General features: G+C 44.7%; 1 protein-coding gene across 4 annotated transcripts in view; it reads left to right on the top strand.

The window, feature by feature from the left end:
* Window positions 1-26,131, top strand: part of BMPER (BMP binding endothelial regulator) — a 230,918-nt gene that overhangs the window by 39,854 nt on the left and 164,933 nt on the right. For all 4 annotated transcript variants that reach the window (XM_090050189.1, XM_090050187.1, XM_090050190.1 and 1 more), the window contains exons 4-6: window positions 13,116-13,198; window positions 14,918-15,008; window positions 17,270-17,352. In XM_090050189.1, the coding sequence (XP_089906315.1) occupies window positions 13,116-13,198; window positions 14,918-15,008; window positions 17,270-17,352 (257 nt within the window). The remainder of the gene's footprint in view (window positions 1-13,115; window positions 13,199-14,917; window positions 15,009-17,269; window positions 17,353-26,131) is intronic.

Raw genomic sequence — 26,131 nt, 5'->3', positions numbered from 1 at the left:
ATACCAGACCAATGTATCGGTGCACCTCTAAAACAAATGGAATTGAAAAACAGCCTTTGTGATTGGAAAGAAAATGAGTAGCAGGTAAAAGCTTCTGAAATTAAAAAAGCAATATGTTATCTGTAAAACTTCAGCCAAGTTTTATTCAAGTAATAATTCAATGATCTAGATTCATAATTAATATCTTAAACTTGTGCTGTACTTTAAGCTTTTGAGTACTTCGGTTGGAAACTCTTTGGGGCAGCTATCTTTTTTGTTCTGTGTTTGTATAGCACTTAGGCTAGGTACAGACATTTAAAAAGCCAAGGCAGAACCAATCTAAGTTATGTTGTTTTCTGTAAGTGGTGTAGTTTAGACCTGTCGTGAACAGAACACACATTGGGTGCACCAAATTTATGTTTTGTTACAAGTATAGATTGGTTTCTGATCATTTATACTGGTAAAAATGTAATGTCTGTAACTGGCCTGTGTAATAGAGGCCCGGTTAAGGGCTGGGGAGCTTAAGCATTGCAGTTAAAAATGCAAATACAAATAAACATGAGGAACCCCAATGATTTCAATGAAACTGAAGATGGGTTTGTAATTTGACACAGACACAAGTATATTGCTAAACTGGGGGATGGGATGGCATACTTCTTATAGATCTGGTCTGGCAACGATATTCTAAAAACTTTATACTCTGAAATAATAAACCTTTGTTCAATATGTCCTTTTTGTAACTAATGTTTATAAAAATGGATTTGGCAGCTTTTTGTATTTAGATGGACCGAGATATGTCATTTTAATTTGGGGCACTCTCCATCTCTAATGACAAATTATTTGTTTTCTGAATAAGTTTTGTTACTGGATTAGAGGTGGTTAAATCATGCTTATTATCACTGTGAGCCATAATCCTACTAATGCTTCCATGTTCTTAGTAATATGCAGCTTCTATAGATATGCAAAGATATAATCACTGGCCAGAGATAAGATATAAAGGCATTTGTTGCTATGGGCATGTTTTATCTTGTTCTAAGTTGTCCCATGCTCTCTTTTTCATGTGCAATTTGATCTTTTTTTTGTTTTGTTAAATACTGGATGCTAATTTTAAAATTGTTTTATTAATGACTTTAGTGTTTATTAAATATGCTTCTCTGATGCTTCTCTGATACATTTAAAAATGAAATATTGTGCTATGGAATAGCACAGGCAAGAATTCTGGTCTTCCTGAATATGAAATATTCAGTTACTATAATTAATTATGGTTTTTTGAAGTGACATTAAAACATACATTTTGGGATTTAAGCCAGGTTCTAACTATAGCTACAAGGGTGTGTTTATTCAGGGAAGTTAATGGATAGGAATCTAAAATGTGAATATACAGTATACTAGCTGTGTATGTTAGTTCTATGATAACTTCCTATATGGACACAGTTTTTCTACACTGAACTCTGTGCACTGGGTTTCTGCCTTGAGAGCCCTGGGAAGCCTCCAAGACCCCAGGTAAAGCTGGTGGGGCCAGCCTAGGTGCTGACCCCAGGCTCCCCTACCCCACCTGGGGTAACTTGCCACGTGCCAGAGCACACATGCATGGGCATTCCCTAGAGACAAGTAGCAGTGGCAGAACTATGTGCTGCTTTTATTTGTCCTTGGAGAAACCCATGTGTGCGCATGTTTGGATGCACTCCTGGTGGCTATGACAGAAGCAGCTGGATTTGCACTATTAGTGCAGGACCGAAACAATTCAGAGCATTTTGTTTAGCTTCTTTATGTGCATTTCACTCAACTAAGAGATAAACAAAAGAGGCCAATAAGCCTTTAAGAATGTTTTATGCAAATGAACTGATAAATACAAACCAGAAGTGGAATACTAGATTCTCAGTATCTGCAGATTTGTCTCTACTTAGAATTTTAGTTTGCTACTGACTGCGGCATTTTTCACATATGAAGATATATTTAAATATATCTATGTATGGAATTTGCAGTTTGTTTAAACTCAGCCAACAAGTTTATTGTTAGTGAAATATGGCTGAATTTGCAAGGGCTTTTTGGCTTGATCTGGTATTTCTGCATTAGTTTGCCTGTGCTTTTCCCTGAGGAATAATTTATCAAAAATTAAATAGAACATGTCTTGCTACTTTGCTTTCTTTTTGCTGATGTTTATTTTTCATGCCAATAGAAAGGTTACTTTTTACCTCGTAGGAGGAGGAAAAGAAAGAAAAATAGGAGAAGAAAGATGATGTAGAAAACGGGGACAAAGAGCCAATCTGTAGTATGTCACTCTCTTGCTTTCTCTTGGGACTGTAGGAAATGACTTGTCTATAAAATTCCCATTAGCTGAAAAGAAGCAAAAAATCCTGCTGGAATCTTGTTAGGCAATGTCAAGTTGAATAATAAAGGCTTGTTTTTAATGAACTTCTGAAGATACTGCCTAAGTATTAGTACTTTGAGCTTGTCTTTTCCAGCCAATTTTGCCTTTTTTATTATATTGTCATGTGTCGCTGGGGAAAGTGAGGGAAAAGCATTCATTAAAAAGCCATACACAGAGTGAGATACCAAGTAGCTTATTGACTATTGGCTTGTCTGTGTGGTAAATAGAACAAGCATAACTAAATTGATTACAATTCATACATTAAGTTTTTTTTCCCAGATCTAGTCTTTGAATAGAATAAGAGTGCTCTATTACAAACAAACACATCATACATTATATAATATTATTTTAAACTTGGGTATTTTAATCTTAAATATGTATGGCATTTGCTGAATTGACTTGAAATAGCTAACGGTGCAAATTGCAACTGATTTAGCTATTTTGTTTGCATTTACTGTTTAGATAAAGACCTACATCTAGATCTAGAGAATGAGTGGGACTTTATCGGGTTGCTAGTAGGTAACAAGCAGTTTCGTTTTATATACAACAATGAACTGGCTTCAAAAGCTTTAGTGGTTTGGTTTGCTGCAGATAAGCAGCCTAAACCTTGCATACTTATTTGGGACTTATCTGAATAGTTTGGTTCCAGGTAGCTATAGAAGCAAACCTGCAACTAACTGAAAGTTAATATTTTACATTAATAAAACAGAGGAAAGCCATAGAAGAGACTGGAAATTAGGGTCAGGTTTTCAGTGGGTGTAAATCATAATTGGTCTGTTAAAATAAACCCAGCCAAATGCAGGGTAGATTTGCAACTCATAGACTTAACTAAATCAGAGATTCATAAGCTTTGATATACAGTAGCTTACTTCATCAGAGGTGACCTGTTGCTTATGAAAGCTTATACATGTCTGATTTTGTCAGTCTGTAAGGTATAAATCTACCCTGCCTTCTGCCTGACATCAGACTTATATGGCTAACTACTTCTCTCTGAAATAAAAACTACCCAGGGATAACTGGTGCATCCTGAGTCTGAAGGGGCACAATTTGTGGGCAGGCCCAGGGGTGGGCCAACTCCTGTACTTGTGTGCTGTAACTTATTGCCCCCACAACATTCCACTGGCCCGCGTGGCAAAAACACCTGCCCCATCCTGAGTGGTGCTGAGTCAGGAGCCAATCTCAGGGGGGGCTCATGCCTCCTCATATCCCCCCTACCAGTCACCTGTGAAACTAGTTCATTCTTTCCGTTGTGCTTTAAGTAAGTATTTAAGATGCATGTAAAGAGGAATTTAGTGTTTATGTACACAAGTAAGTATTCAGGCTCTGTTTGGATAAAATCAAGGAAGGCCAGGAGCTTTTCCCCCCATCCCAGTGTTGGATAGAGGATGTAACAATTAACATAATGATATCTGCTAGAAATTAAAAGGATTTTTAGGATCTTAAAGAAGCGTTTCATTGTAGTCAGTTGTACAGAATGAAGTGTGATGCTTTCACTGATATCATTTTATGTCAGGTAACCAAATGTGGTTCATGTTCAGTTATGTAGTTGCTAGAATTCTGCCTGTTTAAATAAGCTTATTGAAGCAGAAAGCTTTTATTCAGCTGATTTTGAAATCTCAGAGTCTCAGAAACTTTCATAGTGTGATTAAGTGGGTTCAGAAAATCTTGCCTTCCCTGTGTTTGCTGAGACAGGAATATTGAAAGTAGTTCTGAGAGACTAGCCAGTATGTAGGCTTTGTTTTTTTTCAGTTTGAAAAATGCTTTGTGGGTTCAGATTTGGGAAATATAAAAGGCATACAGTTATGGGAGAGGACACACTGCTGGTCAAGGAGCAATGGCATTCTAGGGGAAGGTGATTGGGGTAAGCACACCAGTCACCAACTTGTGGGGGCTGGGAGCAAGCAGAAAAAAAAAAGCTTCTGGAGCAGTTGGATGATTGTGCTAGTGGTGTATTGGCAACTGAAAGTTGCTGGTACCCCAGATGCCCAGCAACAGAGCTAATGGAGTCTGTGGGAGGATTGGTGGGATCAGGGGGGCTGGTGGAGTCCATGGTGGGAATTGGCAGGGATCAGAGAGCTAGTGGGGTTTGCTAGAAGACTTAGGGGGGGGGGGGGTGTGGAATACAGGGTATTGCTGGGGTCCAGAAAGGTTTGGTGTGATCAGGGGGACTAGCAGTTTGCAGAGGGTGGAGCTTCAGGGAATGGGGGGTTATCACCCTCCCCCCCTGCAGCAGGGGCTGCTTAGTCCCCCAAACCACCCACCCCCAGATAAGCAATTCTCCCCATCCTGCCTGCCCTTCCCTGCACCCTGACTTAATTTGACCAGCTCCTGGCACTGAGAGTGGCTTGTGGGATGGGTTTTTTTGGCAGGCTCAGGGAGGCTGGCTGGTCCATCTGGAGGTGGGCGAGGGGCTGGGGGGGGAGGTATAAAAATAGCTGGGTGCCAGAAAAGCACAGCCCTAGGACTGAGGCTAGCAGCTGGGCTTTTCCAGCTCTGGGGTTGTGCTGGGAACTGTACAGATGTTCATTTAGACTGGTCTTGCTGGACCCAATCTAAGTTAAACTACATCCAAGGTAGGGTTCATCTAGATCAGGTTGGCCATTTTTCAGCTGATCTAAACTTCCTGAATGTTTGTACAGTTTGTACTTAGATCCACCTTACTAGAGCTCTAAGTGTAAGGTCTACATCTGGGCAAACTAAGTTAGATTGGATGGCCATTATTAATGTGATCTAACCTCCTCCAATGTCTGTATGTACCGATATAGGGCTTGATCCTGTAGGGTGCTTAGTGGTTTGACCATGATCCAACAAAACATTTAGAACCACAGTTATCTATGAGCACTTGTATAGTCCCCTTGCAGTGCTTAAAATCAAATGCATGCTTATGTGCTTTCCTGTACTGGGGGCAGAATGCTTAGATTTTTTGGAGAACTGAGCCCATACTGAACTTTCACAAGTCAATGAAACTGAAATTCTTCAAACAGGTTGAAGTCCCCTGTCAGGGTTTGCAGTTTGAAGTCATTGGGACTGTGAAATGAAGTTGCTTGGGTAATTTTGAAAAAAATCCCCATCCTTAGGAGTTTAAATATTCATGATTATTGGCAGAAATCTACTCCCTGAATTGTAGAAGGGTTCATTTACTTGGGAAAATTACAGAAATTGTTTAATTCTTAAAAGTAGCACCCAAGCCTTCATTTTAAAAAAGTTTTTTTTCCTTCATAACAATTTTGCAAAATCCATATGCCTTCTCCGTAGTGGTCTCTTAAAAAAACAGCTTGTTACACATTTGTAATCTAAAATTGCCATAGCAAAAGTTTTCAAATTAATTTAGAAAGCCCAGAGACTTACAAACCAGATAGAAATAACCCACTCAAATAAAAACGGACACAATTTTAAATCTGATCTAAATTACATTGATTGTTCTGCCTTGCCTTTTTGAAAAGGATGCTTTTTTATCAAGAAACTATCATTAAATATGTTTATTAGAAAACATGAAAAGGTTAAAAACAAAAAAGAATGCATTTCTCAAATTAAAAAATACACTTTTTTTGTAAGTACATATTGGGGATGAGTGCAGATAAAATATACTGTGTATCCTGGTTAATTGCACGATTAATTTAGACCACTACACATGCAAAGTATTAACTATCACACCATATAAAAGTCCATCTAGCTATAAAGTTAAAGCTGGAAAATGTGTAATATCTTTATCTGGTTTCTATCCAGCTTTAAATTGTATGTCTACCATCTGATGGAGCTTCCAGCCACATTGCCAGCTCCTGGGGCACCACACGCTGCCACAGTTAGAAGTCCCATCATCTGTGGTACTTTGCTTAGGCCCCAGAAGAGCCACATACCTGCCAGTGGGGGCCAGAGCACTGGGTGAGGCCCTGGACAACCCTCTCCTCCTGCAGTCCCTGCTCCAGCCCACCTGCCCTACTGCCCACAAACCTCTTACCCCCTTCCCATCCCCAGTACAACTCTCAGGACATGCACATGTTTGAAACAAAAAAACTTTATTTCTCTAACAATACCCACCCCAATCCCTCTCCCCTCCCCACTCAACAGAGTCCCCTCCCCAAAAAACACAGCCCTTCCGACCCCCTCCCCCTCCCTTCCCACCCACCAACAATAAAAAACCCACTTTCAACATCAAAAAATTTACAAGGTCTCTGTTTTTATGTCCCAGAGTTGGGGACAGTGAGGTTGGGGGGGACCTAGGGTACAGAGCCTAGGGTCAGCTGCCCAGCACCCCAGCCTCAGACCATTCCCCTTTGGGTTTGGGGTCTGCAGCAACCCCAGCGGGTGGCAGGCTCATGCTGTGGCCACCTGGGAAGGCGCTCCCTAGGGCGGGAAGCTTCCCCTCTGCCCTCGTGCAGCCTCAGTGTCCCTGTGAGGCAGTTCAGGTCCTCAGGTGCATGGTGCAGGGCAGAGCAGTGGGGCTGGGCCCAGGTGGGTGGTAGCAGGTCTGGGGCAGGGGCTGGGCCAGGGGGTTGGCCTGTAGCAGGTTGGTGGGTGGGACCCAGAGGCCTGGCAGCAGGGGGCATGGACATGACCACCAAGGCCAGGATAGTGTCTAGGTTTGGTGGTCAGCATCTTTGGCTTCTACTGCCTGGATAGCCACCTGCTGCTGGAGCAGCTCAATGCATTCCCACTCCAGGCCCTCCATCCACCTGCAGTGCTTCCTTGCCCTGTGCACTTGTCCCGTGTCTCCTTCTGGGTAGTGTTCCAGGCAATGTCCTCTGCCTGCCAGGCCTGCTCCCATGCCTCCTGCTCCTCTGCCACTGCCATCAGCTGCTGGAGCAGGATGGTCCTATCCAGGGTGCACTGCTGCTGCAGCTGATGCATCCATATGGCTCCAGCATTGGGTGGAAGCAGCCCAGAGCCTGCATCCCTGCTGGGTCTGAGACAGAAGACAGAAGCCTTTTGTGAGAGTTTGCAACAGTTCATAGGTAAGATGCTCTGCACCAGAGGCCATGCGCTGTCCAGCCTCAGATTGGGTGTTGGCCATGCATGGGTGCCCAGAGAGCATGCTAAGTTGGCCAGGCAGGTCCAGGCCTAGGTGGCCACTGGCTGAGCCCCACATCCCTGCTTGCTGCACTGAGGCTTGCAACCTGCTGGGTGCTGGCTTCAGGCAGCCTGCCTCCCCTGTCCCTTTCTCAGGGTGGGACAGGCCAGGCTTCTGGCAGCACCTGCTACCATGGCTCCAGACCCCACTGCCCCCCATGCAGGACAGCCATTCTGCTGCGCTGCCACCCAGCCCACAGCACGCAGGTTTGGGGTGTGTGGAGCTCCCAGACAACCAGTGAAAGGGGCACATCTGTGCTCCTGGCTTGGGATCCTGACTGGCTTGGGATCATGACAATGGTGGGGAGGGCAAGCCTGGGCTGCCCCACAACCTCCACGGCTGCCTGGAGGGCTACCTGTGATGGTGCTACATGTCTCTGTCCCCCACTGCTGAGAAGGACATCACCTTCAGCATTGGCACCTTCCTCGAGGTATGAGAGGCCCATGACCCCTCAGCTGTGGGAACCTGGGTTGATGAATACAGTTCTGAACTGTGTCCTGTCTCTCTGGGATCTGTAGTGGGGGCAGCCTGGTGCCAGGGGAGTGCAGGTGGGTCAGGCAGGGAGTGGGGGCAGGAGTAGAGGCCAGGACTGGGGACAGGGCAGGGGCGGGGCTGGGCAAAGGCTGCAACAAGCTGCAGCCATTTGCAACACTCACCTGTGGCTGAGCAGCAGCTCTGGAAAGGGGACAGGCCAGGCAGAGGCAGCCTGTACTCAGGCCAAGGGGGCGCATGAGGCCTGCAGTGTTCCTGCGTATTGCACAGGAGGCACCAGGCTTCTGTGCAGTGTGCCCCAAGGCACAAAATGGTTGCAGATTTTTATAGCCTGCAGCTAGGGGCTGTCAGAGAGCAGCCCAGGTCTGGCCCAGGAGAGGGTCTAAGCCAGGAGCCCTGGGGGTAGACTCAGGCCAGGCACCTACTGGCAGGGCAGACCTGGCACTAAATTTAGTGCTGGGTTACATCTACATGTGCATTACTGTGCATTAACTAATCACAACTAAATTTTATACCTGCATTTGGAGATATGAAATGTTGTTGCAATTATCTATTTTCACTGTGCAGTAAGGGCATGCATGTGTAGACATGCACCCTTACTGCATAGTAAATTGAGCTAAGGCACATTAACATATCTCGTGTAGATGCTTCCTTCATGTAGGTTCACCTCTGAGGTAGCTGAGCAATAAGAATTAATTAAGAAACTGACCTTTATTTTCATAAAGAACAACCAATTATGAATTACCAGATTTTCCAGCTTGTTCTACTTTGGCACTGATTTAGGGAAAATGCAGAAGGCAGGATGGATATATGCTTCAAAAGGATTCTATTAAAAGCATATGATGTTTGAGAAGCAGGAAAAGGCTGGTTACCCTACGAAACTTGTTCAGTTTTTATGAGTGACATCAGGACCTCTGTCCTCCTATTTCCCTTACCTATACCCACAGCTGCCTCAGAAATAATGTTACAATCATCATCTCTAGCCCAGGGGTGGGCAAAATGGCAGATCCAGCTGGTAGTCAGACTCCATTTCCCAGCAGTCTCTGCCCACATGGCTTGGGATGGTCTCCATGGAGACGCCAGTCACAGCTGTGCTGTGATAGTGCGAAGCTGGTGTTGCCATGGAGACTGGCCCCAGCTGTGTTGGCAGGGCAGTGGCAGGGAAAGCAGTGGACTGCTCCGGAGCTGCTGGGATTTTGCAGCAGGGTCAGCTTGGTCCAGGGCCAGGGCAGAGTTGCAATACGCAGCCTGCATTCTCCAGGCAGGGGCACACAGGGAGCGGATCATGGTTTTTTCCTGGCTCCTTGCAATGCTGACAGCCTGCTCCACAGCAGGGGTGCAGCCGCAATCAGCTGCCTGTGTGCCCCTGTCTGGAGCATGCAGGCTACAGATCACAGCTCTGCCCTGTCTCCTTGCAGCTGTGATAGTCTGGTTCTGAGCTGGGGCAGAACCATGATCTGCTGCCTATGCACCCCTGTCCTGAGCATTCAGGCTACAGATCGCAGCTCTGCCCTGGCCCCAGACCAAGCTTTCCCTGCCACAATATCCCAGGGCTCCAAAGCAGCCGCCTGCCTTGTGTTTCATAGTTTCATAGTTTCTAGGGTTGCCCTGGGCAGGAACAAGTGCTGGTATCATAATATCCCAGCCACATATCTATCCAACCTCCTCTTGAAGACCCTAAGGTAGAGGAGAGCACCACTTCCCTTGGTAGCCCATTCCAGAGCCTGGCAGTCCTAACCATAAAGTAACACCTCCAATACCAAGCCTGAACCTACTCTCAGTCAATTTGTATCTGTTAGTCCTTGTTATCCCAGGTGGTGCCTCAGGGAACAGAGCCTCACCTATTTTCCGCTGGTCCCCTTGGTGAGTTTATAGACAGCCACCAGATCTGCTCTCAGTCTTCTCTTGTGGAGGCTGACTAGATTCAGGCTCTTTAGTCTATCTTTGTAGGGCCTGCCCTGCTGCCCCCTAACCATGTGAGTGGCCCTTCTCTGGAACCTCTCAAGGTAAGCCACATCCTTCTTGAAGTGTGGCGCCCAGAACTGGATGCAGTACTCCAACTGTGGCCTGACCAGCACCACATAGAGGGGAAGGATCACTTCCCTGGACCTGCTTGTGATGGATCTTGTAGATGCATGACAAGGTGTGGTTAGCCTTACTGACCGCTTCCTTGCATTGGTGGCTCGTGTCCATCCTGGAGTCAACAATGACTCCAAGATCTCTCTCAGCCTCTGTGTTGTTGAGAAGGGTGTTCCCCAGCCTATAGGTATGTTGCAGGTTCCTTCTGCGCTGGTTTTGTCCCTCTGACACTATAATGGGTCTTATATCAGTTAAGGAGACTAAGACACGGTTGTCCTAAACTAAAAGCAAGTTTATTGAACCGTAACAGATATAATGGGTTCCGGAGGCAGTATGGTTGCAGCTAAGAATAAGAGTCCAGAAACCAGATATGTCAGTCTCTTGCCAAGTGTCGGTACAATTGAGCTGGGTCCAGAAACCTCTGAGTCCCAACACCCACCCTGCCATGCACCCTGCCAGTGTAGCTGGGGCTATTCTCCATGGCAACCCCAGTCTTGTGCTATCACAAGGGCAAGGCTGGAGACAGGCTCCAGCCATGCGGGCAGGGGCTGCTGGGAAATGGAGTCCACTGCTGGTTGGATCTGGCCTGTGGGCCAGACTTTGCCTACTCCTGCTTTAGCCCATATTATGCTACTTACTCCAGTGGCATATCTTGGATTCTGGAAACAAATGCCAATGGTTTTCACTTTTTGAAGGAAAACATTCTGTTTAGAGTCTTCCTAATTTTTAATTTGTTTAATGCTTTTGACCCTAAGGTATTTTGGGCTTCATGCACCTGTAAGTCTTTACACTGCCAGGAGGAAGAAGTCTACTCCATTTATCATTCTTCACTGCTGGATTCTTGAGCCTGGTGCATGAACTGCTTTGCTGTGGAATCATGTCTCTTTTGGGCCAGTGAATTTGCAGTGACTCTCTCGGCCAAATTTTCAGCTGATATAAGTTGTCATAGCTCCTTTGAAGTTAATGTAGGTATACTGACTTACCTCAAGTGAGAATATGACCTTTTATTTTGTCAGTAGTCCACATTACCTCTGTGTATGGCATCATAAACTTGATAATTATCTTTTATAGGCATAGTTATATCATTTAGAAGTGACATTAGTATTTAACTTATACTCTTTTAATTTTCTTGGCAGCATCTATAAACTCTACTTCATTGTGTCTTTGACTAGTGCAGAACTGATGGTCTGTGTAGTGAAACTTCTAATTAGAAGACTTGTTTTAGGAGCTAACAAATGGACTGTTGTATAGGCATTTGGTTCCCTAAGATATCATTGAAATTAGCAAGTTCTTAAGCTGATTAATGTACATCACCTTCTAATTACATTTTGTACTGCATACAGATTTGTTATGTGATATTATAACTCTGTATTACTTTGATCCTGTGTATTCCAGTGTCCTTTGGATTCTTTTATCTTGAGCTTTAAATGCTGATGATGTAGGACATCTGCTAATTTTTCGTCATTACTTCAAAAGTGTCTTGAATATGTGTGGCAGTGCTGACAAAAAGATTTTCTCAAGCATGTTTGGGTGAATTGTATATACAGCCCTACAGACCAGACTTAAAGGGGGAAAACAGTGAACAGGGCTGTTGGAGTTACAGATTTCATCTGTAACAGGTGAAGTTTTAAATAAAGTGGGATTGACTCATTGAAGCTTTTACTATTTATTTTCAAGGTGGATAGGGGCTATATACTGAGGCTGAGGCTGTCCAAGGCCAACCAAAGAAACTGGGAAGTTTACCCTTGACTTCAGTGGGTGTTGGGTAAAATAGATGAGGAAAGACTGTCTTTAGAGGTTTTGGTCAAGAGACTTGATTTTTTCACAAAATATTTTGAAAATATCAAAACAAAAATGTTCAATTTTGAAATAGTGTTTCTAAGCAACTATTTCCATTGTATTTCAGCTTGAAATCTCAGTTTCCAATTTATTTTGGGGTTTTGGATATTTTATTCCTTGCTGTAATTACCTCTTCTATTATGATAAATACAGAGGGTTTTTTGCCTTGATTTTGACTACTGTGCCAAGGAATTTGTTCAGGTTTTTAGCTGGTATGAATTGGCAAAGCTCCATTAACTTGCTCATGACGCTAAGATGTTGGGGGATGTGGGCACGCTAGAAGGAAGGAATAGGCTACAATCGGACCTAGACAGGTTACAGGGGTGGGCGGAGGAGAATAGGATGGGATTCGACACTGACAAGTGCAAGGTGATGCACCTGTGGAGGAAGAACTAGCACCTACAGGCTGGGGAACTCCCTTCTCATCAGTGCAGAGGCAGAAAAGCATCTTGGAGTCATCATTGATGCCAAGATGAACATGGGCCGGCAGTGTGGGGATGCAATCAGGAAGGCCAGCCGCACCTTGTCATGCATCCACAGATGCTTCTCAAGCAGGTCCAAGGAGGTGATACTCCCCCTCTATGCGGCACTGGTCAGGCCACAAGCTGGAGTACTGCGTCCAGTTCTGGGCGCTGCACTTCAAGAGGGATGTGGACAGCATGGAGAGGGTCCAGAGGAGGGCCACTTGCATGATCAGGGGGCAGCAGGGCAGGTCCTGTGAGGAGAGGCTATGGGACCTGAACCTGTTCAGCCTCCACAAGAGAAGGAGGAGGGGGGAACTAGTGGCCTGTTACAAACTAGTCAGAGGGGACCAGCAAGCATTGGGGGAGTCCCTGTTCCCCCGAGCACTACCAGGAGGTAGTGACTAGAAATAGTGGTCACAAGCTGGCAGAGGGTAAATTCAGATTAGACATCAGGAGGCACTACTTTACTGTCAGGGCGGCTAGGATCTGGAACCAACTTCCAAGCGAAGTGGTGCTGGCTTCTACCCTGGGGGGTCTTTAAGACAAGGCTAGACAATCACCTTGCTGGGGTCGTTTGACCCCAGTACTCTTTTCTGCCATGGCAGGCGGTCAGACTTGATGATCTGCTCAGATCCCTTCCGACCTTACTAACTATGAAACTTCAATATACCATTTTACATAACTTGAAATCTGTTCCCTAGTACTCACCTCTGCTATACCTCCCCTGAGATGAGAAAGCAGGATTTTTCTACTTCTATGCCATTACCAACCTCAGGATTCTTTTGTATGGTAATTAAAGTAAAAGAATCTTTTTCTTCTCTAGGGTGCACTTTTGAAGGAAATGCCTACAACAGCTCTATGGAATGGCAAGTTCCAGCCAGGCCATGTGTCACATACCAATGTCAGGTAAGGACTGAAAGTCATGAACTTCATCACCTGGATGAGCAATGGGTGGTGTGCTAGCCTGACCACAGGGATTATCTTTGTTTTCTCGGCATCAGCTAGATTTTTAGCAAAATATGAATTATGATGTTAATATTTCTCTTTCAGATGCCTGACTATTTCTTATTTGGCATTTTGATTAAAAAGATGCTAACAGAAACCAAACAAGCAAGCAACCAAAAACACATATGTCCTCCCATGCTTCTGTTTCAGTAATGCGGTAGATTGCATTATTGGTAGGCTTGCAGCCATAATAATTGTGTAGTTCCATGTATCTAGTTCAGGCACAGAAACTGCATGTGTGTACATAAGCCATGGAACTGTGCCTGCAGTTTGACATTAGTGTGTGCAATCTTTTTTTTCATCCTTCCAAATTGATTTGCTCATTTTTGTGGGTAAACTACAATGGCCTCCTGAAAAGTTGACTGTTTTAAGAACAGTTCTTTCTTTTGATCTAATGCTGATGTCACTCCAACTATTAGAAACAGGAATAAATGACCATTTAAAATACTCTCTATAAATCTTCAAAAGGACCATTATATGTATCATTTAATATCAGCTATTCAGACACTTATTTCTAAACTCTCCCTGCTACATTAGTATTGTGGGCAACTAAAATTAGCTGTGTTCACAAAACAACTTTATAAAGTTGTATTCCTATCCACTTTAAAATATGGGTACCTTCAGCATGTTATGTTCTACAGTTAATTTTGAGCTACAGTCTCCTAAGTCCATGATATTTCTTTGACATGATACTCAAATCTTGCATTTGCTCTCAGTGGTGAAATGAACATTTCCTTATCTGTCATTCTAAGTTCCCAAATGCAGAACTAGGTAAGCTTATTTCCCCTGAGTGCTAGGACTGGAAAACTAGGCTTCCTGTATTTACAAAATCAAAGGTGCATACAGTAAAAAAACAAACAAACCACCTTTGCATACAGATTCTTACCCTCAGATTCATCGGCACTTCTTGAAGAAGAAATGAAGGAACGGATAATTTACTGGTACCTATCAGGAGAAGCATCAAAGATAAGAGCCTCCATCAAGAGAATGAGAGGCCTTTATCTCTTTTCTAAGCTTTTTTCCTCCAAGGGGAGAGGGAAGGGAATGCTTTGTGTCTGGTCTGCTGCTATCAAATCTTCATAGCAGATTACTTCCAAGTTTCCATGGGCTGGGGATTCCTGATAAAGCAGGATTCCTTTTCCTAAGAAGGTACTTGGTTTCTTACCTGATGCATTATAGGGTAAATCTCACATCTGGAGTCAGGAAGGCTCAAGCGCTGTTTTGACTGGGGAATAATCTGAATCTTGATACTGTGTTGCAGATACACGAAGAAAAGGGGCTTTGAAACCTTCTGCTACACTGTGGGTGTGTCTACACGTTCCCCTACAGCACAGTTGTTCATGGCTGTCATTTAGTTTTCCTTTTGGAAGTACTAAATGATGGTGCAGTGACAGCCCCGTACTGTGCTGTGTACAAGGCACACAGTGATTTTTAGCTGCTATGTTGCTGTAGAAAAGTGCTATACTGAAGGAACATGTCACTACAGCAATGTAGCTGCGGTGTCACAGTTTTTGCCCACATGTTGCTGTAGTGTGTTGCTATGGCAACATAGAGTCACATGTAGAAGCACCCAGAATATAGCATGTCATAGTTGTAATTCCTGGATACTGTATTTTTCAGGAAGGAGTGATAACAGAATCTGAGATCCAGTGTGTGGTTCATTGCAAAAACCCTTCTAAACAGATGGGGATATGTTGTCCCACATGTCCAGGTAAGATTTAATAAAAATTCTGATATTCCTTCTCCCATGAGCATTTTTGCTGCTCAGTCATGGTGCCAGTCCCTGCCTAGTTTGCTGTCCCATCTATTCCCATCTCCTACCCAGCACTGTGGTTTTGGCTAATTTTCACCCCATGTCTCAAATGTGAATCTTGCTGTGTTATTTCAGGGGAATGACATGGGGAGCAGCTCAAACCATGCTGGGGACAGAGAGAAGGTTGCCCTCTTGTGCTCTCTGTCTTCCTCTTCCATTGGCTTCCCTCCATTTACTAAACATGCATGGGAAATTGTATGGATGTGGACACAGTTAACTCTTGGGATGTGATGGATTTGAATGCATAGGAGAGAGCATCCCACTAGGGAGAGAGAAGCAACTGGCTAAGTGTTGGCCTGGTAAGATTATGGGCACTGGGCTTGTCCCATAGGAAGCCTGTTTTGAAAACACCATTTACAAGTGATCAGAAAACCTTTTTTGTCAGACTATCAGGGATCCTCAGAGGTTCTATCCAGGTATCTTGGTGCTTCCAGTTTCAGTCACAGCCCAGAATTATGGGAAAAAAACCCAACAAAGAAACACATCCAGGCTTGGAGGTTTGCAGTCAGAGCTGAGGGTGATGTATATTCTTCCACCAGCCCTATGTAAGGTTCTGCTTAGTTGCCTTGAGGCATCTCACTAAGCATTTGGCCTCATCCTACTAATCAGTCAGGTGAGCAAAGCTGATGCATGGAGCTGCCTTGCATGGAGCTGCCTTTCAAGGTCTGGATGGGGGTTAAATGTTATGTGTGATAGCACAGGCCCCACTGTCAGCTCTCATACCACCAGATCTGGAGAGAGAGGAACCTAATGAATAGGCTTCATTCTTTCTGCTGTGGAGCTGAGGATTCCCTGGGCTGCGAAGCACTTATATTAGATTGAATTCAACAGCGTTTTGGCTTTAACTTTCCATCCTTGGAGGTTTTTAAGATCTGGCTAGACAAAGCCTTGCCTGGGATAATATAATTGGGGCTGGTCCGTCTTTGAGCAGGGTCTAAACTAGATGACCTCCTGAGGTTTCTTCCAACCCTAATTCTCTCTTGTCTATGATTCTGTCCGTAATACTTCTAGTTACTGTTTCACAGTAGGTACTAACTATAATAGAGAAAGAAGAGGAAAGCTACTCAGTGGGAGGCCAGTTGAACAGAATGTTTTGAGGGGGCAGAAAAATGGTGTGAAGTGATTTTTGAGCACCTGAATTGAGTGCTTTTCTTAAAGCCACAGAATAGGGGAGGGAAGTTGCACTGGGAAGTATTTAAGTAACTTGGAAGGAGACACATCTAGCTCTCCAGCAGTGCAATACTTAGGACGTTTATGGACAGCTGAACCAAGTCCACTTAGATTTCATACTTCAGGGATGAAGGCATTGACCCTGCAAGGTATGTCACAGGATAACTAGGAAGAGGGTTTTTGGAGTATGGCAGTTAATGTGCAGAGGTTCATTAAAACCATGAGAATATGGTTTAACTTACAATTGGGATATAACAGGAAGGGGGTGGCTTGGAGGCTTATTTTTATGAGAGAATATCTCAAATAAATCTGTTTCCCTCAAGGTCAAAGTTCTACTTGAGCCTTAACAGCTCATTGGGCTAGTGTGGGTAAGGCATACCAGTTTTCATAGCCAACAGTACCCAAGGGAGTGGTGTGGCTAGCTTCACATCTAGCTACTTTTGACTCCCCAGCCCAAATAAATAGACAGCCTTCTGGGTGTGCCAAGTGGGGAGTGTGGGCTTTGGCATGAGCTTGAACACCTGCTTTCCTAATTGTAGCTAGGTACCTTAATGTCTCTGCCACTGTGCCCCGAACCTATTTTTTCCACAGTCATAAATAACAAAACATTATTCTTTTTGAGGTACAACTGGCACAGTGCATTTAGTTTATTCTGACAACTCGTCACATCTTATGTGGATAAGGACACGAGGACTGTTAAAACAAGTGGGTTTTTTTTTTCTTTAAATAGGAGTTTTAATGGAATTCCTGACCCAATCTTGACTATAGTGATATAAAAAACCTTCTGAAAAAGTATTCCCTGTGAAAATATTCTCTTGTTCTTTCTCTTTCTGTCACAAAACTGTTTTTCCTACTTTCTATAATATAGAGATGATGCATATTACTGAAAAGAAGAAATTATTTATTTTCTACATAGTTCTATGGTAGGATCATATTACAACAAAAAATGTATTGACCCAAATCAAATTTACCCAAACACTCCTTTTCAGGTTGTATATTTGAAGGTAGACATTACAAGGAAGGGGAAGAATTTCAGCCAGAAGGGAACAAATGCATTAAGTGCTCTTGTATTGTAAGTATTTGTCTTTGACATTGTTTCTACCAGTATGCTCTTCCAAAGGTACATTGTTTTCATAACTGGAAAAAAATATAGGGGACTCAACACTCTGAGTGTTGAGTGTTGATATTCACTTTTTTTGAAGATTTCACTACCCAAGTATGTTTTATAGCACTATGGTATGCTAGGTTTAGTACACTTCTGCTGATTGAATCCAGTTGAGAAGTAAAGCAACTATTCTGGGGACTAGGAATTTGATGGTTAAAGTAGTCCTGTCTTTATTATTTCTGAGATGAGGTTAGGAGGGGAAGGAATATTCAGGTGCCATCTGTTGGTCAGTATCTGTTGATGTTGCATGGAGTTTCTCTGAGAAACACACAGCAAGGACCATAAACCTTTTATTTGCCTCATGTTGCTCAACGGAAGGTGGATGGAAGTCTATGGGCTATCCCAGCTGGGTTTTGGTTTGATACTTGATGAAAGGGCATACTCAGAATTCTGTGCTTTGCTTTTAACTGTGTATATATATAAATTGTAATTGCACCTTTCCAATACTATGATTATGCCCCTCTTTTTCTTACATTAAAGTCAGAGCTTACTTTATACAATTCAGGGCAGATGACTGACTGGTGGCTGCTGTATGAGACCAATAAAATGAAAAGTTAATGCTGCGCAACATTGCAATGGATAGACCACCTATGAGCAAAAAGCAGGGTACAGGATTAAAAAGTCTCAGTAAAGACCTCCAGTGTTTTACGCATCAAACATAAACATCCTATAATTTTAAAAAGTAAAGGGGAAAAAGGAAACTAGACAGGGTTTTAACATTTACTTGTCTAGTTACTGAACAGAAGCAAAACCTTTTGAGAATAAAGAGTCTCCGATTAGGAACTCAGAATTTTTTAAATAACTGTTCCTACTTTATTTATCCATGCCCATATTTTAAGCTTTACTCCTTTTAAAAATGAAAATATGCAGCCACATTCTTAAATAAGAACTGCTTATTGCTCAACATGAATGAGGTATCAAGGCAGAAGTATTTCCCTGTTCAAGCTTCCTCTATCCCCATAAAATAAAACAAACAAAACCTAGTAGAGTGTAGTAAGATGGGAGGTGTTTGATATGGAGAATGCTGGGAAAGAAAAATTGTAACAAACCTCAGAATATAAGCATTGCTACACTAGTTCAGCCCTGATGCCCATCTAGTCCAGTAATCTGTCTGTTTCTGTATTAGTCTAGTTCAGCCCTGATATCCACCTAGTTCAGTAACCTGTCTCTCTTACTCTGTTACTGGTATGTGGCCAGCACCACACGTATTAGAGGACACTGCAAGAACAACCCTGGTAGCCAGAATCAGGGCAATCTGCTCTCTAGCCCACCCTTCAATGGATAACATGTTTCTCTCTAATAGTTAGAAATGGGCTTAATGGGCTTAATGCCTTAAACTTAGGGTTAAATGATCTCTTCCAAGGCAGAGGTGATTATAATTCATTATGATAATACTGGATATTGATGCTATTCAAAAAATGTGCAGTCCCATCTTTAATCTTATAGACAGCAGCAAGACAAAATTCCTCGTGTAATTTTTGCTCATTTCTCTCCCTTTCCTTCCCTCCCCTTACTGTCTCTGGCCTGTTTGCTTTCACAGTCTGGGACCTTATTACCTCCTGTGCAATTTAAATTGGAGGCAAACAATGGAGTCATTTTAACAACTCTGATAGTTTACTGCCTACTCTGTGTCCTCTTCTTTACAGAATATCTTTGCAATTAATATTTTATCTGAGTCCTCAATGGATGTCTTATTTAAAAATACTTATCTACTCATGCAATAGTAGGAGAAAGGGCTTGGAGTGGTAGGCTGTAACATGCAAGGACCTTACAAGAAATAAGGTATTTCCTCACTTCTAATTAGATTTCTACTGTGAATTGAGATTGTAACAGTCTGACATGCCTTTTGTAGGAGAATAGAAGGGAAGAGGAGTCAGAGTGAAAGAAGTTTCTGCAAGCATATTTTTGAGTGCTAATAAAAAGCTTTTAGATATAAACATCAGATCAATTACTGTTCATCATTAATTTCCAGTTTTCTCTAAGAACTAATGTGTTTCTGATTATTTATTTTCAGAGTTGTCATGCGTATGTCTACACAGGGCACTTTATTGTGCAGTAGATTAATCCACTGCACAGTAAAGTGTCAGTATTTAACCATGCGCTAGGCTATTGCACAGTAAAATAGACTAATGACCAGTTATTTACTAGGGCTGTGCAGAGCAGGTAATATTAAATTCAACAGTCATGTCGAATCTTAAACCGGGTCCTGCTTCGATTTGCCGTCCGCTTCGAGTTGAAGTGGGTCTGTTTTGACTCGAGGTCAAAGCTCAGTTCAATATTCGTGCTGCTTCGACTTCCCCATAGGCTATAATGGTGAAGGTCGAAGCAGGCTATAACTTTGGCATTTCTTGTCTGATCTTGATGAAACTTGCAGGAATGGTAGCTCCTGAGGTGCCCACAAAGCCTGCCAACTTTCAATAAGATAGGTTCAGGGGGTTTGGAGAAACAGCACCCCAAATTCTTGAGTGAAAACCTCGTGTGACTTGTGTGGAAAGCCACAGGGAGCTCAAAACTGCAGGCTTGCTAGCCTCTGAGGAGCCCACAAAGCCTGCCAACTTTCACAGTGATAGGTGCAGGGGTTCGGGGGGAACTGCACCTTAGGATGCTGACAGACAAAACTCGTGATCCAGATGGAGTGAGGAGTGTGGCATTTACTCTGCCTGCACCTGGAGCTTGGGGAGCCCCAGCAGCAGGAGGTTCACCTTGAGGAACACTAACTGCTCCACCAAACCAAGGTCCAAGCAGGTGCGGTGGGGTGTCACAACATCTGCAGCCATGCTGAACACCCTCACTTACCACACTGGTTGGTGGACAGGACAGGTATTCCGAGGCAACTGTGGCCAGTTCCGGCCACAATGGGCTGCAGGTTGCTCAGTAGGCCAAAGGGTCACAGTCCAGGGGCTCCACAGGCTCGGCAAGATAGGCAGACACCACGGTATGAGGGCTGTCTGCCTGATCCTGGGGTCTGGTGGGTCTGGACCCCCTAATGTTTTCCATGGCCTTAGTCCATATTGGCAGTGCCTGTGGTAGAGGGGAAGACTGGCTCATGGATGGCAGGCTGGGTTCAGGCAGTGAATCCCCCTGTTCCACTTCCCCCTGCCTCCGCCGTTCCGCCTCCGTCACTTTCTTAATAAGTACCTCCCTCCAGTGACTCAGTGTCTCGCTGCCACATATGGTGCCCTTCACCCTTGGGTCACAGGCGGCGGCCAGCACATGCACTGTGTTGGACCCCAAGGGTTCAAGCCTTTTCCTAACGCCCTCCTTCAGCCGCCTCACCAGTGCTTTTACATCTGGTGAAAGTGGCCTGCCCCAGTCAAGAACATTGGCCCCCAGGAAGCTCTCCATTTGGCTGCAGAGCTCCTTCACTATGGGGACCACGTGGCTGAGGAAGGCATCGGCAGCACTGAGGGTCTCAGTGGCCTCGAGGAAGGGCTTGAGGACCAGCAAGATCTGGGAGATGGCATCCCACTCAGCTTTGGTCAGGGGGCCGCTGATCCCAATCTCCCCAAAAAAGGCCAGCTCATGGATGACCTTCTGTTGCTCCACCAGCCTCTCGAGCGTCAGGTATGTGGAGTTCCACCGAGTCTCCATGTCCTGGATGATTCTGCGCTGCAGGACATTTAGATCTGCTTGTTTGTCCCACAGCATCTTGCCCTCCTTGATGCTGCGGTGGAAGTAGCCTGCCACCTTCCTGCATTTGGAAGTAAGCCTGCTGGTATTGCTGGCGCCATCACTGGCAGCCCTGTCCACCTCCAAGGCATCCCTTACAATCAGATGTAAATTGTGTGCCACACAGCGAATACCAGCAAAGTTGGCATCATGGACTGCCTTGACCATATTGGCCCCATTGTCGGTGACCATGAAGCCGCGGGTGAGCTCAGCCTACCCAAGGCCCAGCCATCCCTGCACCATGCGGTTCATGGCCCCCCTTATCTCTGCTGCTGTGTGGGACTCATCTATCACCTTGGCATGAAGGAGAGCCCATCAATGGCCTGACTGGCCACACCAGTGCTCTGTGAGGGAGAGGTACGCATGATCTCCACCCGGCTGCTTTAGATGTCCGAGGTGAAGTGTACGGTCACCTGCGGACCTGCCTTGTGCAGCTCCTCCCTCAAGTGCTCCCTGCATGCTTTGTATGGGGAGGGCACCACCGTCCTGCTGAAGGTGGTGCATGTGGGTACCTGGTAGGATGGAGCCAGCAGTGCCAGAAGCCGCCTAAACCCTGGCCGCTCAACAAAGCTGAAGGGCTGGCCATCCAGAGCAAGCATCTCCCCAATGGTCTGGGTGACCTTGCTCGCATTTGCAACTGGTCCCTTTTGCCCTCAATGTTCCAGGGTGCCCTGCCTCTGCTGTGGGGGGACGGGGGCTGTGGAGTGAGCAGGAGCCATTCCTGTGGCAAAGGGGCGGTACCTGCAGAGATGATTCAGCATCCCCAAGGTGGTGATGCACTTTTTTCCCTTGCCCTGGCTGATTTTGGCTCAGCAGTGCACACAGATAGCAAACGCGGGATCATCTGCCAGCTCACAATTATCCCAGACCATGCTAGTACTAGGCCTTTCCCTCTGGCGTGCGGGTGCATTTGTGGATGCTGCTGAACTCTCCCTCTCTTCAGCAGTCAGAGGCACAGCAAGAGAAAGAGCGGACTCAGTTGAGCTGCTTGCCTTCACCTGTACAGAGGCACCTTCTGAAGTGCCTTCTGGGAAAGACCTCATGGCTTGAAAGGAAAAAACCTGAGGGGTGTCGAGCACAAACTCGACTGATTCCCCCTCCTTCCCCTTGCCAGGGCACTGAGATCCAGATCCAGCACCAGCTCTTCTTCTGGAGCTGGAAGGCTCAGCATAGGCAGTGACACAGGGGTGGAGTGCGCTGCTGTGCTGGTTGCAGTCATGGTGGGCGAGGTTGTGGCTGCTGTGTCTGGACATGAGAGAGTCTCAGGCACAGGCAGTGGCTCTGGTGGCACTGCTGCTTCCCTCTCTTTACTGCTTGTAGCAGCCTCATCACTTGTAGCGGGAGGAAAGAGACTGTGTCTGAGTTTGGTGGGGGGAGAAACTGCAGCTCTCCTGCTTGCAACCCCCCTTTCTCCCCTTCATGCAGGCTGGCCAGTGTGGCCACCTGCCTTTCCACCCCACTTCATAATGTGTTCCTTCGTATGTAAACTGGAACCTCTAAGTGTGCTGTGCACCATGGATTAGATTTCTGGATGTTATGTAAATGTGTTTGTGTGTACATAATATATTGAGAAGCGTTGGTGTGGTGGAAATAATGAACGATGTATAAAAAAATATATAAACTAAATTCCTATATATAGACTAGATCCTAGGCTACCACTACCCCTATCCAATATAAGCGTAAACTAATATGAAAAGTAGTTATAAAATAAAAGCACCAAGTTTTCAGAAATCCCTGTTGCTAGCGTTGCAAGCAGGGAATCTGTTGAAGAATAGAGCTTCCAGGCGTCGTGGTCTGACACAGAGGCACTGGAGAACACCAGCAGCTCAGAAACTGACCCCAAGGCAGAAAGCAGGGGAGCTGAAAAACTGCTGCCTTTTATGCATTTTCTCTGGCCCTCCCCTAAAGCACTGGGATTGGAAGGGACATCAGAGAATGCTGACAGGTCACTGGCCAGCCACACATATCAGTGACGAAAGCAGTCCTTCCCCCTCTCCCCCTCCCTCCCCTTACTTTCCTTTTTTCCACCCCCACAGGGAATCCAGTATAGGCAAATTGAATATTCAACCCTTGTCGAATATTTGACCTGCGCTGTTAGTATTCGACTTGCGCTGTTAATATTCAACTTCCAGAATTTGATTTGACAGCTATTTGACCAGCTTCTATTCGACTCAACTTTCACTTTTCAAGGTCGAATATGTCGAATATTTGTTGAATCGAATATTAAATCAAGCTTTGCACAGCCCTATTATTTAGTACCTGAAAATACAGGTAGTAGATTAACTGTGCACTAGTTACTGCTCAGTAAAGCATATGTAGATGCTGGCCAGAAGCAATTTGCTCCCAGTCAACCCATGCAGCAGGGGGCCCACTGCTGCCTGGCTAAGCATGGCAAGAGTTGTGCTGGCTGCAGGGACAGCTGTCTCCCTGATCCTCACATGGCCAGGAGAGCTGTCCCAGCAGGCAGGACTGCTGCATCCCAGTCAGGTGGGGATCAAGATCCAATCCCCACATGGTGGGGAGAGGTATCCCCACCTGGCAGGACAGCCACATGGGGATTACGAGAATCCCTGCCTGGTGGAAACTCCCTGGCAGCAACATGGGGATTGGGAGGGTCCTGAATCTCCACTCCTGATCCCCACATCCCAGTCCCCACTGCTGATCCCCATGTGGCTGTCAGGCAGAATCCCTGCCAGGCAGGGACAATTCTCCCGGCTACGTGGGGATCAGAAGGATCCCAATCCCCATGTGGCTATCCCCACCAAGTGGGGACACCTTTTCCTACCATGTAGGGATCAGAGCCCCTCCCTATCCCAACGTGGCTGCCAGGCAGAATCCCAGCAGGGACACCTCTCCCAGCCACATGGGGTTTGGGTTCAGTCCTTATGTGGCTGGGATGCAGCAGTCCTGGCTGATGGGACTGCTGTCCTTCTCCACATAGGGAATGGGACCAGCACCCTGCTGTTTGTCAGCTTAGGGGTGACACCCAGGGGAGCCTGGAGCTCCCCCTGGCTGCTACAATGGGGTGGGGAAGGGCAGGGCAGAGCAGGGGGCAAAAACTCTGGCTGGGAGCAAATTTGTTCCCAAGTTGGGGCGCATGTAGACCCTTTCCCTGGTTGCAATTTACTGTTCCTTATTTAATGCACATTAACCTTACTGTGCATTAACAGCATGTGTAGCTGCACCCCATGTTACTTAGGATAAAAGAGAGGTATTAGCATTAACATTAAAAGCTGGAAGAGCAAGAAAGACTATTGTCTTATCTAGACCATCCCTAAATCTCTCATATTCACTAAATTTATGCAAAGAAGCTATACTAATAGTGAAGATATGTTCTGTTGTGTATGTACACAACCCCCCCATGATAAAATAATTTTTAAAATTGCCAAATACTTAGAAATTAAGAAATGTCAGATGTTGACCTCATTTATGCATAGCCTTTAGAATACTTCAGCTGTAGGACAATGTGTAACTGTGATCAGCTCAGAACTGTGCTTATTGGGTACTAGAATAAGAATAGGATAATTAAGATGTTTATTGTTTTCTTATATTTGTTATGTTAGCTGTTCTGTACTGGAAAGTGGGATAAACCACCTCACTCCTTTCACCAGTCACTAAAAAAGCAATAGCTAAACATTTTGGCACAGCCAGTGAGGTTTCTTTGTGAGGTGGCATGGAGATGAAAGGCTTTGTATTTCATTACTGCTCTCCTGAACAATCTACTCCTTAAGGTGACTAAGATTACTGGGTGAAGATGAAAATGTAGCATGGGCATATTCCCTGTTAAGAGTGAATGAACTGGTTTTAAATGACTTGATTTCCCTATAGAGATGTATTTGTGCACAAAAGATCGGTTGGAAAATGGGGGCCTCCTCTCACTTGAGCTGAGATCCAGCTGTTCTCCTGTAATTTATAAGACTATTATTTTCCTTAAATTCTTGACAGGCTGGTCAAGTGGTCTAGAGAAACCTTAGATAGTTCTCCTCCATAAGCACCTACTTAAATGAAGGACTGGTGGCTTTAATCAAGTGTTATTTTTAAGACACTATTCTTATGAGACCCAGAGTGAGAGAATAAGTTTCTGCTTGCACAGTAGGAACAGTTGTCTTACACATTGCCTCTTTCATAGCCTATATGATTATTATATAATTATCTTACTTTTTTGTTTTGTTTACAATTTTGATATCACTTATTTAAAAAATGAAAGGGGAAGGCTGAACAAGAAAGTGACCTGGTGTGAGAGTGGTTGCCATGGAAAAGTTTATCTTTAATCATAGTATTCCAAACTCATAACTAGCTCCTTTTGATTGAAGAAGCACTCACCAGTGTTACCCAGACTATAGGCTTTATGAGCTCTGGCATGTGAGGCATGTGGAGATATGAGGTACCACCATGCTGAGAGAGTGGGCAGAGCTATTGAGTAGCTTCAGATGAAGACAAGTTTTACTTGAAGCTTCCAGCTGAGAGAAGGGGAGCAAAGCAGTAGATTACCCCATTAAGAAAACAGTTAGAGACTGGATTACTGCATGGTTGGGATGGCTGAGTGTTATACTACATATGAACTGGGCGGGATTGGGAACAGTTGTGTCTTCTGTCTTTTCTATGGAGTTCACAGGGAGGCACTTACTGAAGTCAGTCTTCTGAAGAACAGTCACATGCTGCTTGTTTCCCTGCAGCTATGTTACACAAAAGCTGTACCAGTCTCTTAAGCTAGCCTTCTGAAATGATTAAAAGCAAACAAAGTTTGAACATATTAAGTTGCTGAAAGGAGGACACATGGAACTGGAACCCTTAACGGAGATAATTTAAAAGCAACTTCAACCCAACCACATCTGTACATATGCACATTTTTCATGTTATTATTCAATCATACCATTGATAGAAATAATATGCACAAAATTAATTTGCTCCTGATTTGCCTATGTAGAGGCAAATTTGTGCAGTTTGAAGGTCTGTCATTTATGTTCAAGAGTTTTAGGGTTCAAAAACTGTATGAAAGTTGTGCACAAAGAAATGA

Source organism: Crocodylus siamensis, chromosome 5, assembly GCF_052110815.1.
Source record: "Crocodylus siamensis isolate JL-2025a chromosome 5, ASM5211081v1, whole genome shotgun sequence".
Lineage (NCBI taxonomy): Eukaryota > Metazoa > Chordata > Crocodylia > Crocodylidae > Crocodylus > Crocodylus siamensis.
This window is presented reverse-complemented; position numbering and strand designations above follow the sequence as displayed.